At 40.7% G+C, this 16,398-nt stretch overlaps 1 protein-coding gene across 10 annotated transcripts in view; it reads left to right on the forward strand.

Annotated features, from left to right (window-relative positions):
- The window catches only part of PTK2 (protein tyrosine kinase 2), a 195,015-nt gene that overhangs the window by 74,918 nt on the left and 103,699 nt on the right, over window positions 1-16,398 (forward strand). For all 10 annotated transcript variants that reach the window (XM_054167180.1, XM_054167181.1, XM_054167182.1 and 7 more), the window contains 2 exons: window positions 4,213-4,439; window positions 15,230-15,396. In XM_054167180.1, the coding sequence (XP_054023155.1) occupies window positions 4,245-4,439; window positions 15,230-15,396 (362 nt within the window). In that variant the 5' untranslated portion in view covers window positions 4,213-4,244. The remainder of the gene's footprint in view (window positions 1-4,212; window positions 4,440-15,229; window positions 15,397-16,398) is intronic.

A 16,398-nucleotide genomic window follows, 5' to 3' on the forward strand; every position in this document is an offset into this window, starting at 1 on the left:
ATTGAAACAATATCCCTCGTGAGACTACTTTAACTTCTCTAGTAATAAATTTCTAGTGAATTTAGTTTTTAAATTATTTTTTTACTATGCCATTAGTTGAAATGTTTGAGTCTCTATGAGGAGTTTGTAGTGAAACATGACTGTGCTACTCAAGTCATAATACTGATTGATGTTAGTAGATACATGGAATATGTAGTGACTTCTAGAAGGATTCAGTTAGTGATCTCATCATTGTGTGGGGTTTGTTGTTTGGGTGGTCTTGGTTTTTAAATAAACCAACTTTTACTATATTTTCCTAATGTAACTGCTAGCTGAATAATTTAAATGGTAGGTATTCAAAACTGAATTGTATAAAAGCAGAACGTAGCAGGAAAAAAGGTAAATAGTGCCTTTCTTAGAATTGATTTGAGAAGCTGTGAAATGTAACATTGTTGGCTTTGTTTGGCTGTTGGTTTTTTAGTGTTTCTGAAAAGCTTTTCATCTAATCTCATTTAACTGTCTCCCATACACACTCCTAAACCTCAGGTGTGTTACCCCAGTGAATCAATCTGGTACCAGCTGCAGCATCTTAACAGACTCGCTAAATACCAGCAGACCAGGATTGGTTTACTTGAATCCTCCCCCAAGCCTGGAAGAAGTCTTCACAGTATAGAGAAATAAGGAACATTTTTCTTGAGTGGGAGCATTGGGAGAGCAATATTCCTTACTCTTGGAAGCTGAAAGGGCTAGCTGGCACCCAAGTTCACGTGCAAAAATGTCTGATCACACTTCAATTTTAGACCATTGTTCTGGGCTTTCCCCAGCTCTTTTTTCACTACAATATCCAATAAACTCCAGCAGAATTGGGTCTCCATGCACAATGTTGAGTCGTACGATGCGTGGGTTGCTCCAGTCCAACCCTGCTGCCACAGTCAGGGACACAGTTCACTAAGTCAGGTTCCTCAGGTTACACATCAGATGTTTTCAGTGGTGGGGCATCCATAGATGCAACCTGTTGTTCCAGTATCTCACCACCCTCATAAATAAATAAACATCCGAGGTTCATAATCTTAGCTTCTTTTTTTGCATTGTAAAACAATCAAACAGCTTGTTTAAAAAAAAACCAAAAAAAAGCAAAGCTGTTGGACTACCCTTGCATGAGTAGCTGTGTTTTACAAAGTTGTGGCCTGGGGCAAAGACTTAGTCACATTACAAACTCAAACCCAAGGGCTGGGTTTGAGGGGAATGGTAATAGGTCCATACTAAGAGAGATGCTATGTTTTTCTGTACTTTGAGCTAACAAAATTATTGTTCTTTTGGTACTTCCTAAAGTAAACTTTGGGATTTTTTTAAAAGCAGTTGTAGGGAACCCAGTGATCAAATTTTAAAGGGAAACTGCTTTCCAGTTCTGTGCAGGAGGTTGTTTTACCTTTAAGAACCTGTCTTCATAAAACCTTGTGAAAACTGACAGTACCTTGTACCCAGCACAATCACTCTGTTTGATTCCATTTTTTTTCTCGTTGAATATGGGAAAACCCAATTTCAGTAGTTTGCTTGTCTGTTGAAATTATGCCATCTAAGAGCATGTCTGTGTGTAGAAAACTGATGAGTTTCATCACTTTTCTGTCTGCTGCTCCCAAAGGATGTAGATAGTCCATGTTAGGAGTCTGTGGTCAAACATATTCTGAATGCTCATATCAGTGTTTTACTGCAGCTTTTCTCCCTGTTCTTTCTCTACTAAAGCAAGCCTGATGAATGTGTATATTGTGGAGATGGAATACAGCAACTTAATATTAAAGCAGGATTTCTTTTAGTTCTCCTTTAAAAGAAAACAACAACTTATCTCACTTTGTTTTGTAGCAAGTTTTCCTTCTGCTTATTTACATAAGCTTGAAATAAAACTTAATATTTTTAGTAGTGACTCTGAGATAGGGTGGGTTGATCTGAAAGAGGCAGAACATCATGTGCAGAAGTTGTGCCCCGTGTTTGAGCCTGAAAACTGCTATTTCATTTTTTAGCAATTGCCCCGTTGAAGGGCTTTGTCTGCACAAATTTGTTCTGATGAAACTCCCCACACTGCAGACCTTTGGAGTTTTACAAAGGCTATTTTAACCTTGCAGGAGAGGAGCTCAGCAGTTAGGAGCCTGTATGGTCTTGTTGTCTTGCCATTAGTCTGCCACGAGAGATTTCTGTACCTGCTTCAGCTTTTAAGTCAAGGTTTATATGAAAACAGCTCAGGTGTGGGATAAGTAAAAGAGTACTGTTGCTGAGGGATAAGTGGCATTCTTGGATCTCTTGGTGTAGGGTAAATGGGAGGGAAGGTTTTAACAGGGCCATAAGTTTGGCTTAATGCGTTTGTATTGATTACCAGAAAAGTGAACAATAATCCAGGTACAAAAGCTACAATGGTTTCTTCAGTTTCCAGACTGAGGCAACAGGGATATGAAACTAAGCTAGCACTTGCTTAGGTGGGGGAAATCCCTCAAGAGTCAGGAACTGGAGGAATGTTTGGTTGAAGTGCCTCCTTGGTCTGCTTTTACCAACTTCCCTGCCTGAGGGCAGGACATTAGAGGCTTTTTGTCTGACCCACTACAGCCAGTTTTAAGTTCTTACAGTTCTTTTGCATGAATGCAATTCAACCCCTTATTCAAGAGGTAAAGACATGCTGTGTGGATGGACTGTTTCCTCTTTATCTCGTGGGTATGAATTAACTAGTTTTAAGATCATTGTGTTAGACTTCAAGTCGTCTTTTAGCTTCCAGCCAATGCTCTCTACAGTCTGAAGATTTCAAGCATTGATACTGCTGGTGCTGGATTCCTGTTAGCTGAGCTCATGGTATGGTTTGACATTACTTGTGAACTGGTCTGATGGCTAGTTGCTGGAGGAGGAGAGACTGTCTCACCTCTTGCCCCTGCCCCACCAGCTGCTTTTGCTTCTCTTCCTCTGTGCTTGTCTGATGTTTTCGGGAACTTCAGGCAGCTGTGGTGTGAAACCGCCAGCCCTGAAAAACCTAATCACCTTCTCCCCCCACCTTCCCGTAGTTTCCTGAACCAGTTCTTGGGGAGGTCAGCAGAGCACTGTGGTGGGTGGTAGGCCGGTGGCTGAAGGTCTGCTGAGGCATTACAGGAACTGAGCTGGAGGCATGGGTTTCTCTTCTGTCTTGCAGTAAAGTAAACCAAGGCTGAGGTGCTCAGTAGCGATACTGAAGCAGCTTCACTCTCCTCCAGCCGCTTCTGCAGGCCAGCTTTACTAGTAGAAAGGCGTTCAGAGTACTGTGCCAGAAAGAACAAGTTTATTTTATTTTTAACATCACATTTCCAAAACTGCCTCCCCACTGGCAACTTGCTGTGAGGAGGAGGTACAGAAAGCTTGGTGCACTTGTCCAAGGCCTGGAGCAAAGCCTTGCAGTTTTTTGCTCTTTCCAGCCAGCAGACTGGAATGATGCTTGAGACTGTCAGGCGAGGGAGGAGGTATTGTTTGCTCTTTTTCTCTTTACTGCATTGATTCCTCAGACACCATCTGCCTGTGGCTGACTAATTTGCAGCAGTAGCCAAGAGGCAGGTTTTTTTCTTTTTTTCCTTTGAGATGCAGAGTCATACCATGGTCCGTGCCTTTTGCCATCAGACTTACAAATAATTTGGAAGCATGCCTACTTGATGATAAAACTCAGTTTAATAGCTGATGAGTAGAGGTGCAGTAGTGTTCTTAATGGTTCCGCAGTGGATAATGATTTTAGCTGTGGATGGTTTTGAGTTGCACTGGTTTCCAAAAAAACATGGAGAGAGTGATGTGACAGTGTCTTAGCCTTAAGCAGGAGAGCCTGGTGTTGGTATGCAGCTTCTTAGTGTGGTGACTGGGCTCTCAGTATTTTCTTATGCTGATCTGTAGAGGCTTTTTGCGAGACCAGACTGGGCAGAATTCAGGCATGGGCACTGTTTGGTCTTGCAGGGGCCCAGGTGAACTTCCTGAGAAACTGAAGAGTTCTTGCTAAACATATGATTGTGGTATTCAGATTCAGATCTCTCGCTCCAAGGGGCTTGCGGTTTCTCTGATATTCATCGTGTGAGTTGTGTTCGTGGCTGTGTAACTTTTTTAAGGGGGAGTCCAAAAAAAAAAGGCAACTAAATGTTCTTGAAAAATGAGTCTTTATGGATTTCCAATAAATGCTGTGTATGAATTGGTGAAAGATTGGGGTGTAATTGCAATTAATTTATTTTTGTTTTATTTTCCTAGAATATGACAGATACCTAGCATCTAGCAAAACCATGGCAGCAGCTTACCTTGACCCAAACTTGAATCATACGCCAAGTTCAAGTGCAAAGACACACCTTAGTACTGGGATGGAGCGTTCCCCAGGGACCATGGAACGAGTCTTAAAGGTTTTCCACTACTTTGAAAACAGCAGTGAGCCAACAACGTGGGCCAGCATCATCCGGCATGGCGATGCTACTGATGTCCGTGTAAGTCTGGGTTTAGAATTCCTGCGTCATTTTTAGCTTGTCTTAACTTTGTGCTTAAAAAATCAAGAGTAGAAGTGTGAAAACAAACACACAGAGAAGTTCTGCAGTTTACATTAAAGAATTTTTGGTAATATATTGCAACTTCAGCAACAGCTTTGAGAGCAATGGTTATCAATGTAGATATTGCTACTGTGCACAGCAGTTGACTTCTACCACTTTGTACTCCCCAGAAGCCTTCATGACAGGTATGAAGGTGACAATAGATTGCACTTCTAATGCTTTTAAAAGTAATAATAATAGTTTTTGTTTAAATGTGAGATGCATATAATTACTTATTTAAAAGTATTGTTTGGGAACTGAGGGTAGAGTCCTTTCTCCCCTAGTAAGCCCCTTTGTTCCTCTTCCTCATGGTATTCACTTGCTGCTTGTGTTTGTACAGTGTTGTGTCTCAGGCTATGCAGAAACAATAAAAGAAGGTTGGGATTATATTAAGAATAACTTTTGAACAACTTTACTCTTAGAGGTATGTGGAAATGTTATGTATGCTGAAAAATCAATGCTTATTCTGAAACAGGCATTCTCTCTGGTCCGGGACATTTTTTTGAGGTCTTGCAGTATTGAAACTGAAACGAAGCTCAGTTGAACACCTGAAATGTTTTTAAAGCTTTGTTTTAGTTGAGTTTTAATTCTCTTTTGAGAGCAGAATTTTCATGATGGTAGGTGGTGTGTGGGGTGGTTTTCTTCTGAGAGGTTGTTAGTGGAAGCGGGTTCCCATCTGCTCATTCCTTCCAGCATTTGTATTCTCTACATGCTACATCGGATTCCACTACAGAGACATGATTCCAGTCCGCTGAAGGAAGAGAGTTGTCACAGTTAAGGAGACCTGTTGTCTCCTTCTTCCCGCTATTAATTTCCTTTGGTGCAAGAGAAACCAAAGTAAAAAACAAAACAAAACCCACAAAACAGACAGACTAAAGATTCTGAATAGTCTCTTTTCCTTTCATACTGTTTATTCTAGCATGGCTATGTGTGAAAAGACCTAGGGGTGTTCTGACAGTGACCACAGACTGTGTGAAATCCATTGGTGATCTGTCTCTTGTTAATTTAGAAAGCTTCTATCTGTGTTTGGGGATGACTTGGATAGAGGTACAGCAACAGGAATTCTTATCAATAGAACTACAGAATCATAGAACAGAATCTGTACTGAATCTATACAGTGGGTATTCTTGTTTTACACAGGAAAGAGGTTTTTTCCTGTGCCACTTGAAACATCCTTGCACTCTGGCTGAAGTGTAGTGTTCTGATGCATTTGATGCAATTGATTCATTTAGTAGTTAGTCTTTTTTTGCACAAGGGATGAAAAGCTGTGCCTTGATGTGCTTTTAACCTTGCAAGCCTCTACTACAGACCAGGGTCCAAGGTTCTTTATACAGTATTTGAAGTCAAATTATCTTTCAAAAGAAGTATGCAGAAACTTGAGAAACAAAAGCAGAGATTACATCTCTGGTTTCTCCAGCTCAGAAATACCTGTGGTTATAAGCTTTAAGGATCCAAAGCTTACACTCCCTGTAAGAAATTCAGTACTGAGACCAATTTGTGTTATCACTGTTTTAAGCATAAATGTGACATTTTTTATGGAAGCAGGATGAAAAGAACAGGCAAGTAGCAGTTTCTTGAGACTTGCCTACATTTTTAGTTTTCTTATATGTACATTTAATTGGATTTTTTTTCCCCAAGAAAACAACTAATGGGATTTTTATATTGTTCTCCTTTCCTGTAAAAGAAGGATGAGATGGGTTTCTCTTCAACTTCCTTCTTTTGGACAAATGTGGTTCTTTAATTTTGTTGAACTGGGACAATGATTGTTAAATGTGCAGGTACTGAGTAGTAAAGGTCTAGCACTGATGTATTGCCATGTCCTGACATTTATTTTAGAAATAGTAAACCCTTGTTGGAGCACAAGCCTACATTCCTTTGGCATGACTGCTGCTCGACCAAGCTGAATAATTTAAGATTAAAATAGCCTTTAAGGGTTTTATGCCTTAATTTTACCACCCCACACACCGCCCCCTTCCTTTTGTGGAGGAGATGGTCTGCAATAGAACTTCCATTTCTTCTGAATTACAGACTGAGGAGGCTGGTGCTGGGTTTGGCCTCTGGGCTTATTTCCAATAAGCTCTGTAAGAATATTCAGAGGTGAATGTCTTTGAGACAGCTCTGCAATTAAAAGGGGGGGGAAAAAAAGGGTTTTTCAGGACTACTCCTTGGTTAGCACAGCTTCTGGGATGATCGCCGAGGAACCTTTCCAGCATTCAAAGAAAGTCAGACTTCGTCTGAAGTCTTCATAAGAGCCAAATAAAGGTTTTTCTACTGGTAAAGCAGAGGAGTGTGCTAATACCAAGGGAAAGTAAGAGTAGAATTTTCTTTCCTGATCTGTGATTTCTAACATCTTTCATTTCTAACAATTCATTTGCCTTGGTCAATTGAAAGTATGTGCTTGACAGTCAAAGAAGTGAGGAAAAGCCCTTTTCCCTTTAAAACCAAGCAAACCAAAGACTTCTGAAGGGTAGAGACTGTGTTTTAGCTGTGTACTTCATAGACAAATCCTTGATCATAAGGGGAAGCCCTTTTCAATAAAAAACTCATTGTTGAACTCCAGTGAGAAATTCACTGATTTAAGAGACTAAAGGTACTGTTTCCTTGCTCTTTGGCTAGAAATATCTTCAACCAAGACACTGGTGTGGCTGTACATAGGCTAGGCTTTGGGGAGAACCTCTGCCGCTGGACCTTGGCTTATTCTGAAAGGATTTAGTCTCTCAAAGAGCTGTGTACTCTGAGGGACGAGTCTGTACTCTGCAATGGATTCAAGGGCAGGTTTTCAGCTCTTGGGAATTCTTTCTTGGATTTCAAAGAACTGGCATGCTCCCTTTTACCCCTTTTTTTCTGTGATGATATGCTAAAGACATGCTTCATTTAAAAAAAAAAATGGAGGGGGGAGCTTTTATGAATGATTGTGCAAACAGTAGTCTGCTACTGAACATGTATAGATAGTCATGTATTTGCCAGAGGAAGAAAGGTTGTTTATCTTCCCTATTTATCTTGGTATGACTTAGTTTGGAAATGTTGTCTACGTGCATGTTCACAAAGAGGGATTTCCAGGCTTTGGGGTTGGAGAGGATGCAGGGCATGCTCTGCCTTGTTCACAGCCTCAGGTGTGGCACACAAGTAGGTGGGTGTTGCTGAGGTGGAATTTCTTTTGGTCTCAAGTGCCCTTTGTGTCCTGGTTTTGCAAATGCTGCCATTGCATCTTCAGCAGTTACAAGTAAATCAACTTTCTATTTTCAGAAGATGTGATTGATAATTGAAGTCAAGGGGCGTGTCTTGGCTATCCTAATCCTGCATCATAGAAAAAGACCAGATGAATTCATTAACTTCTTTATGCCCTGCAGTTTCTTATTTTTCACAGGTAGGAGATATGGGTGCAGAGTTGGAAGATGGTGTATTCCAGTCAGTTCCCTAATTTGAATTTCGGAGGAGGAGGGGGCTGAAGTGTGTTCAGCTGACATGTCACTAGAGCAGTTTATTAAACTGCATTACTGTGTTACTATTTGTTGCTGCCTTCTTCCTGTTTGCCTCTTCCATTCAATCCATCTCGTGTTGCTGTACTTACACCCAGTAGTACAGGAGTATTTGATTGGAGTTCCATTTTGTGGTGGCAAAATGGCAAGAACTGTAATGCAAAGCTCTACAGTTCAGATGATAGATATAAGTCAGACAAGTGTTTCTTCTGTGAGTCATGACAACTTCCTTATTGCTGTTTAGTTTTTTGCATGCAACCATCTTAGCTGTGCTGGCTTAGGTGTTGAGTGTTTGGCAGACTCAGTCCAAGTTAAAAGGAATGGTTGTTCTAGTGCTGCTTTTAATCCAGGTCAATTTTGCAATCTTGTTAGAGCTGCATCATCTTGCAGATTGACACAATTGAGAAAACTGGGGGAAGAAAAGTCTGTTTATGCTGGTACTGCAGTGCTACTGCACCAACAGAGAATGGGATGTTAGAGCCTTATTTATGAGTCTCCTTCATCATCCACTGCAGCATTCCTGCTTTCCAAACACTTCTCAAGAAGGCTATTGCTTGCCTTATTTATTATACAGGAAATGTTGTGGTGTGTGGATTTTATTAATTTATTTTTTTTAATCTAGTGGGTTTCTCTTTTAAAATGAATTCCTATGAAAACATAGTACAGGAGTATCAGGTTGATCAGAGAGACTCCTGTGGAAAGAGTCTGTGAGCACTTGCAGGAATCCAAACCAAGCCAGGTAAATATTTCAGGGATTATACAAGACTTCTTGGAAGTCTACAGCAATGGTTACATACCCTAATGTGACTTCTACACATATACAGTAATACATGCTTTGAGGCAGTGAAACCTGGATATATAGGAGGAGCTGAGTGAACTGATTTCTAGCATCAGCTGGGTGCATATAGAAATGTATAAAATCACTCCTGATCTAATACAAAACAAAGAAAATAGGTACCATATACCTTTTTCCCCCCCCTTCCTTTTATTCACTGCATGCTTGTATACATTGCAGCAGGTGATAATGCATAGTTGTGTTGTAAGTTACTGTGTGCCTCTCTTACGAGAACATGCAAAAAAAACTCAAAAATTGGAGTGCTGCAACTGTAAGCAGGGGGGGAAAAAAGGTGTAGAGGACTGTGATAATCAGACAAAAAAAAAGGTGACAAAAATACCCTTGGGCTTCAGCATGCCAGCTTTACTTATGCAAAATACTCTTGGATGAGGCACTCATACAAAATAACATTTTAATAACAGTTTAAATAGCCCTTGGACCTTTTCCTGAAAACATCTAGATCTGCAAATGGCTTCGAGCCATGGAATCCTAGAATACCTAAAGATGGAAGGGACCCATAAGGATCATCAGATCCAACTCCCCATTCCTCCTGGAACTAAACTATATAATTAAGAGCATAATCCAGATGCTCAGGTGTGGTGCTACGACCACTTCTGTGGGGAGCCTGTTCCAGTCACTGACTACCCTCTCAGTGAAGAATCTTTTCCTAATGTTTGAGCTGAACTTCCCAGAGCACAGCTTTCTTCTATCTTCTTGTGTCCTATTGCTGGTCACAAGGCAGAGATCAGCACCACCACTTCAAGTTAGGAATGCATCCCCCATGAGAGTTTAGCTATAGAGAGCCTGATCCAAGGAAGTTCCTAAACTCTGCCAGTGCAGCTGAGGATAGGGGACTGTGCTTTCTGTATGTTAAGCTTCTGGAAAACTAAACTTGTTGTCAGCATTTAAAATACTGTTAGGTTTATTTAGGAAGCTCAAGCAGTGTGCAGTAGGACCATAAGAGTGCTGATTCAGCCGAGACAGGAAAGCGCAGCTGTCCTGGCTCTTTGTCAGCACTGTCAGTGTGTGCTTTGGAGGTTCCCTGTGGAATTAGGCGTGGGTGTGGAGAGGTACTTTGGATGAAGTGCGAAAGATGCTGAGGCACTTACGTGGATGTGTTGCTTGAGTTGATGTTGTCTCTAGTCCTGATGGCGAAATTGTAGGCACCAGAATAAAGTGTTTTCAGGCTACAGTTTCCAGTACATACCTGTTACTGGGCTACAGTGGCAGAGTTTTTCTTCAGCTGGACCAGTTCCCCAGATGAGTTCATTATGTGATGTACAAATGTGTTTGCTGGATCGGTGCAGGAGAGACGAGGGAGCACAATAATGTGAAAGAGGGGTGTGAGGCTTTTCTCTGTGAATGTCAGACATAGTGTCATCAGAGGGCAAACTTACATTGGTTTTGTGGGGACATAGAGTTTTCTTTTATAGCTTGCTTTTGTCCAACTCTTCATTTAAGACCTTTATATAACTATCTCATCAAGAGTTACCATATTTGATATATAAATAGCATTTGGTGTATTTGGAATACTTGTAAAACATGAACACCATGTCCCAATGTCAGAGGTGCTACTTAACGGCTTCCTCTAGTGCAAGATATTTTCTCCTTCCTACTAAATAGGGAAATTAGGTTTGTAGTCACCCTGGGAGTACATTATTCCAACTTCAATTTATTCATACTGGAACATCAGCTTTCTTAATTTGCAAGTAAGCAATTAATTTTCACTCATTTGCAGAAACACCAAGTATTATTGATACAGACTGTGAGAGCCTACAGTATCCTGTGTCTGTTAGGTCTGTCTTGAGTTTTCAACAACCTCCTAAATATACTGTGCTGTAAAACCTATTTTTGGACATACTCTGCTAATTTAGGACAAAATTAATCTGTTTTTCAAATTAGCTGTGTTGAATATCTGTGGGCTCTTTAGGAAGTGAGAGAAAATTAATGTATCCAGTTCTCTAGCTATTGAAAAGGCTTTTTAAAGCCTTCCTTATGGGTTAAAAGGAGAGAAATCAAGGTGACCTCTTACCTGTTGTTGACAGGAAATTCTTCTAAGGCAGCCATTCTGTTTAGTTCAACTGTACTAGCCTGTTTTATGTTAGCAGTGTAGATGTTAGCTCTGGAAACCAAATTAAGGTCAACAAGATTACAGCAAGCAGCATTCAACTGTCAGATGATTGTGTGAGTTCCTTAAGAGTTACAGGGTGTTTATAAGAGTGACAACAGACAGGGGAAAGCTCCTCACAGAAATTATATTCATGCAGATAGCCTGTGTGCCCACAAAGTGAAGGCTCCTTCTGGAGCAGGTTTCTGTTGGAGTCCAGTTTTCTTTTGGGCATTTCTGGCTGCGATTAACTTGAGGTCATAAACCTGTAATTCAGATTGAAGCTTGCTTTGTTCCTTACCTGCTGTGTTGGTTGTTTTTTGTGTTTTTTTTCAACTCAAGCATGCATCTCAGGAGCTTCCTGAGTTAAAGGTTGGTTGTAGTAGAGTCTAGAGAGATTTCAGATTTCTTTGGCTGTGTTTCTGGTTAAGACACAGGATGTTTTAGTTGCTGCTGTGCAGTCGTTAAGCAGTTAAATTGTTTGTCTGTAAACTTCTGATTAAGCATTCTGAACATTACCATTAGGGACATCAGGCATGCTTCTGACCAGGCTCCTGAAATTGTTACCATAGCAGACAAAGAAGCCATCACACATCCTGTAGTGATGATGGTGGTGGTGTTTGATGCATCTCCACTTGGTCTGTGGAAGCTGTCCAGAACCCAACAAGACTCCACATGTTGTTTACTACCCACTCAGAGTTAAATACACTGACCTGATTATGGTTGCGGTGCCAGTGCAGGTCTCGGAGATAAATCTTGTCCTGGTTGGAAATAGCAGCCAGATAAAACAAAGCCTGTCTTGCTGCGTGGGAGCCTACTCCAGTGTTTATGTGCTGTGCTTCCCCAGCAGCAGCTGGTGCTGCTGTATGAACCACACTGGCATGGTGCTGGTTTATCTTGATTGCAGATGTGGCTCTAAATGTTTTCAATTCCAGCTTCTCTGGTTTATTAATGAAAAAAAGTAAACAAGCAAATAGATGTTTTACTTGAGAGGCTTCCCCTGCAGGCCAACCATTTTGAGTGTCTTAATGATCACATTTCCTTCTCTCTTTTTTTCCTTTGATTCTGGCTGTGGTTTGTTAGCATCTGGAATATGAGGTCTGGGGTATTCCTAAACAAGAAAGAGAAGCCGCTAGACCTGTTCCTTTCACACATACCACTTTTTCCTTTCTGGGCATACACAAGTGTTTAGAATGTATTTTCAAACACCTGCACTTGACCTCCTTTGCACCAGTGCTGCCATCTCCTTAATGTTTGCTTTTGACTGGAGTTGACTTTCTCAAGTTGCATTGCATACTAATTGTTGTTAATTATTTTCTTGGGGTGATAGTAACTCCCTGGCCAGAAAGGATGGGGTATGTTTCTCAGGTAGTTTAGAAAATACATTTACTTTCAAAATTATAATAATGGTAATAAAGTTGTTATTGCTTATTGTTAATTATGATTTACTTTTAGTTCTGTGATATGCTCATAATCGATTGATGTAAAACAAAAGGGGGGGGGGGATGGAAGCTTAAAAATGTAACTTGCTAAAACAGCTGACTTCTTCAGTCTTCTTGAAATCTCATACTGAAAGTCTGAGTTCTGAGATGTCCAGCTTGATTCTTTCCTGAGTAAATACTGATGGTTTCAGCTGAGCCTTAGGCATCAGTGTTTCTGTTGGGTCATTGTCATAAACAATTATGACTGGATTTTTATTTTTTCTTATCAAAGCCCTTTCTTACCACAGCAGGCATAACTATTGTTAAAAAACATGTACATCCTTATTTCTTTTATCAACTGACAGCATCAGAGATGGGGGAAGGGGTGAGTTTCCAAAATCAAACTCTGTTATGCGCAGATGGAAATGAATGAACCTTTTCTGCTTGCATGCATATAGAAAAGCTGGCACTGTTCCCTACAGAGGAGACCATTCCTGCCAAAGTCTCAGGCTTCAATGACTAAGCAGAGCTTGTCTTTTGGGTGAAGAGGAGGTTAAATGTGCCTCAGTCAATGGTGAGAGTACTTGGTGGTTGTGAAGTGTTTCCTGGGATACAGACAACTGTTCTCCTTGACAGTATTTGATACAAAGACCCTTTAAATATAGGCAAGAAACAAACTTAACCAATTTTTGTATGCTCTGGTCAATTCAGATTTAAAACAGCTCACTGACCTGGTAATAGCTCTTTGGAACTTGCTGGGGGAGGGTTGCAAGAAGTTAACTGCTTTAAAAGGAGACAGGATGAGTAACTGGAACAGCTACCCTGAAGGTTGATGAATGGCAGAAACAATGCTTGGCTCAGGAAATCCACTCGGATAAAAATAGAGGCTGGGAGCCCGCCGAAGGGAAGTGTCATATGTGCTTCCCTGGTGTCATTTCTTTGTTTGGTGTTGCCTCTGCCTGGCATCCATCTGTGACCACTATTGTTGCTTCTTTATTTTTTTTTAACCTATGTACCTACAAAGGAAGTTACTTTCACTGGCATCAGACATTTGTCCCAGCATCTTGGGCACCTTCTGGCTGCTAGGACTTAGCTGTTGCTAGCTAGTCTGTGTAGTGCTGCCAGCTCGTAGTGCACTTGAAAACTTAATTTCACCTAGGTGTTTTGAAGTCTCTTTCCTACATTATATAGTCCTCTGCAAGCATCCTGCGTGTTTAGCCGTTTGCATCCATCTTCCTTCAAGTGCAAGGCTTGTCATCCACTTGTCAGTGGACATCCAGCTTCTGGGCATGAAAAAGTACATGGATGTTGGGAGGCATTACTGGTACTGGAAAGAATGATGTTTCTGAAGATGCTCCTACTGCTGCTGTTGGAGACAGGGTGTTGGGCTTGATCAAACATCTTCTGATTCAGACTTCATGAACTTACTGAACACAGCCTGTTCTTTCTTGTAGACTTGAAAAAATATTTTGTATTTCACCGTATGTTTTGTGCTTCTGGAGGATTATTTAAAGGTTGCCATTTGGGAAGATGTGTGAGCTGATCTAACAGTTCACCATCACCTCACCAAAAGCATGATTCCACTCCTACATCTGTCATCTTCCCCCTCTGTTCAGATTTAGTACTTCCTTAGTTCTACTTTTACAGTTAGCTTTTTGCTTGCTTAATTTGCAGAACTGGGATCTTAAAACAATTTCTTTGTGTTATAAGTAGTTTTGGGAAACAATGTCATCCCATGTAAAAGCTTGCCTAACTTGGTCCAGAAACCCATCTCTGTCTGCTGTAGTACTTAGCACTGGCTATGTGTAGATGTTTCATGAAATTCTGAGCAAGAATCAGCAGCTTGTGCAGCTGTGTGTGTAGGTGTACACACACCAGCATTGTCAGTGGGAAGTGGCATCGTCAGAAGCAAAGGGATAGGAATTCATGAAAGAAGTATCTGGGAGCAGTGATAGTCAGTGCTTCTGCTGAGCTCTCAACTCTGTGCCAGCAGGGATCTGCTGCCTTGCTGAGAGACAAGCCTTGCCTTCTACCAGGTTGTGAGGGAGCAGCTTTGATCTCCTGTTGACTTTCTAATCTGGATAAGAGCAGGACAGCCTGGCACACCGCACCTGAAAGGTTGCTAATCCATGGTCTACTAACACATTTGAAATGTAGTTACCGTGTTAGACCTTTCTAATGGCTAATGCAGGAGGGAAGTGACAATCTGTTCAGATCTGTTTAAAGGTTTCTTTCATGGGCAAGACTCTGAAATTTACCTCAGGACAAACAAGTAGAAATTTGTTTTGATGGAGAATCTTCCCAAATAATTCTTTTGCTCATTTTGCAATATGTCTGTGCTTGGTCTCAGGAGAAAATGAGTTGGAGGAAGAGGGGGAAGGAAGCCAAGGGCCTGTGACATGACCTACCATATCCTGGCTGCTGAGCCACTAAACGAGATGAAAGGCTAAGACGATTTTCTGACAGTAGATTAAGAGTGACTTTTAAAGGCTGGGTTTTTTTGAACAACTACTTTTTTTGATCCACAAATAAGATTGATTTTTTTTAATTTTAGCATTTGTTACTCTTTTTGCATAGAGGAACTAGTGGCTCACGATAAGATGCATGGACGCATTTATGGATGTTTTGTGAAGTCATGACGAGATTGTAATTACAGAAACTGTGAATGGTTGTCTGAAAAAAGTAGCTTCAATTCAAATGTGTTTGGTATTTTTAATAAAGATGGTGTCTGTTGCTTAGAATTTTTAATGTGGTATGACATGGTTATGTGTTAAAGCCTTACTGTAGGACTGAAAACACGTGTATGTTGCATTTCCGGCTTGTAAGGCGTCTGTGTTTCTCTGTTTTAGGGCATAATTCAGAAGATTGTGGACAGTCACAAAGTGAAAAATGTGGCCTGCTATGGGTTACGGCTCAGTCATCTGCAGTCTGAGGAAGTTCACTGGCTACACCTGGACATGGGGGTGTCCAATGTGAGAGAGAAATTTGAACTAGCCCACCCTCCAGAAGAATGGAAGTAAGAGTATAAATCTGTTCGGTGTCAAAATTAAGTCATATGAAGTCTTCTTGCCTTGTCTTAAAATACTACTCTATAATGTGCTTTACTGAGGAGAGATCCTCTTGTAGTAGAATTGAGGCACTGAAGCAAGGGCCAGGGGGGGGGGGTGCGGGGAAACAACCAGTAAGCTTTTTACAAAGAGCTTTGAACAGGGTTTTGTTTGCTTTAAGAGTTTTTTGTTGTTCTAAGAGATTTCCTGCAAATTATGGGGAACAGATAAGTGTAACCTGGCATTTAGAGGAGGCATAAAGTAGGAACAGAAATAGCATAGTCACTTGTGCTAAAACTCTGCAAAACCTGTAATATACTCAGTGAATCAGCCCCATCTCAGGTTTTGTTGTCCTTAAAAGTTCTAGGACAGGAATGCTATTCTTGATTGTGATTAGTTATAAGTGCACCATTGCCAGTTTAAAAGGATAAATCTTGTTATTTAATTAAAAACAAAAGGATACTTCTATGTTGTGGTTGAATTCATATAGAGAGAGTTAAGTGGGAGAAACATGTTTTGAAAAGTGCAATGCAGTGAATAGATCAGTTTATCTGGGTTTTGCTAATGAATGGAAGCCCAGTGACATCTGCCTTTCTTCTCATTAGGATCTTCTTAGATATATCTAGAGCAGTAAACAACAGAAAGGTAGTGGCAGACCTTGAGTTTTTTCACAGTCTAGGTTAGATTAGCAGATGTTTTCATGAAACCAGTTAGAAAAAGTGCTATGACCTTAGCTCTATTGAAAGTTGAGTTTTCTTCAGCTTTTTAGCAGAGTAAGCTGATGGTTCATTCTCTGGAAAGGAAGAAGGGAAAGATTGTTCACTTCCCTGGCAGAAGGGCAAGAGGAAACTTAAATTTATTTGCTGAAAGACATAGTAGTGCAGTACAGAAGATGGGGAGCCCCACTCTTGAATACCATTAAACTAGGCATGACACTAAACCCATGAGGGAGCACCAAAAATAGATGACTA

This window comes from Dryobates pubescens, chromosome 14, assembly GCF_014839835.1.
Source record: "Dryobates pubescens isolate bDryPub1 chromosome 14, bDryPub1.pri, whole genome shotgun sequence".
Classification (NCBI taxonomy): Eukaryota; Metazoa; Chordata; class Aves; order Piciformes; family Picidae; genus Dryobates; species Dryobates pubescens.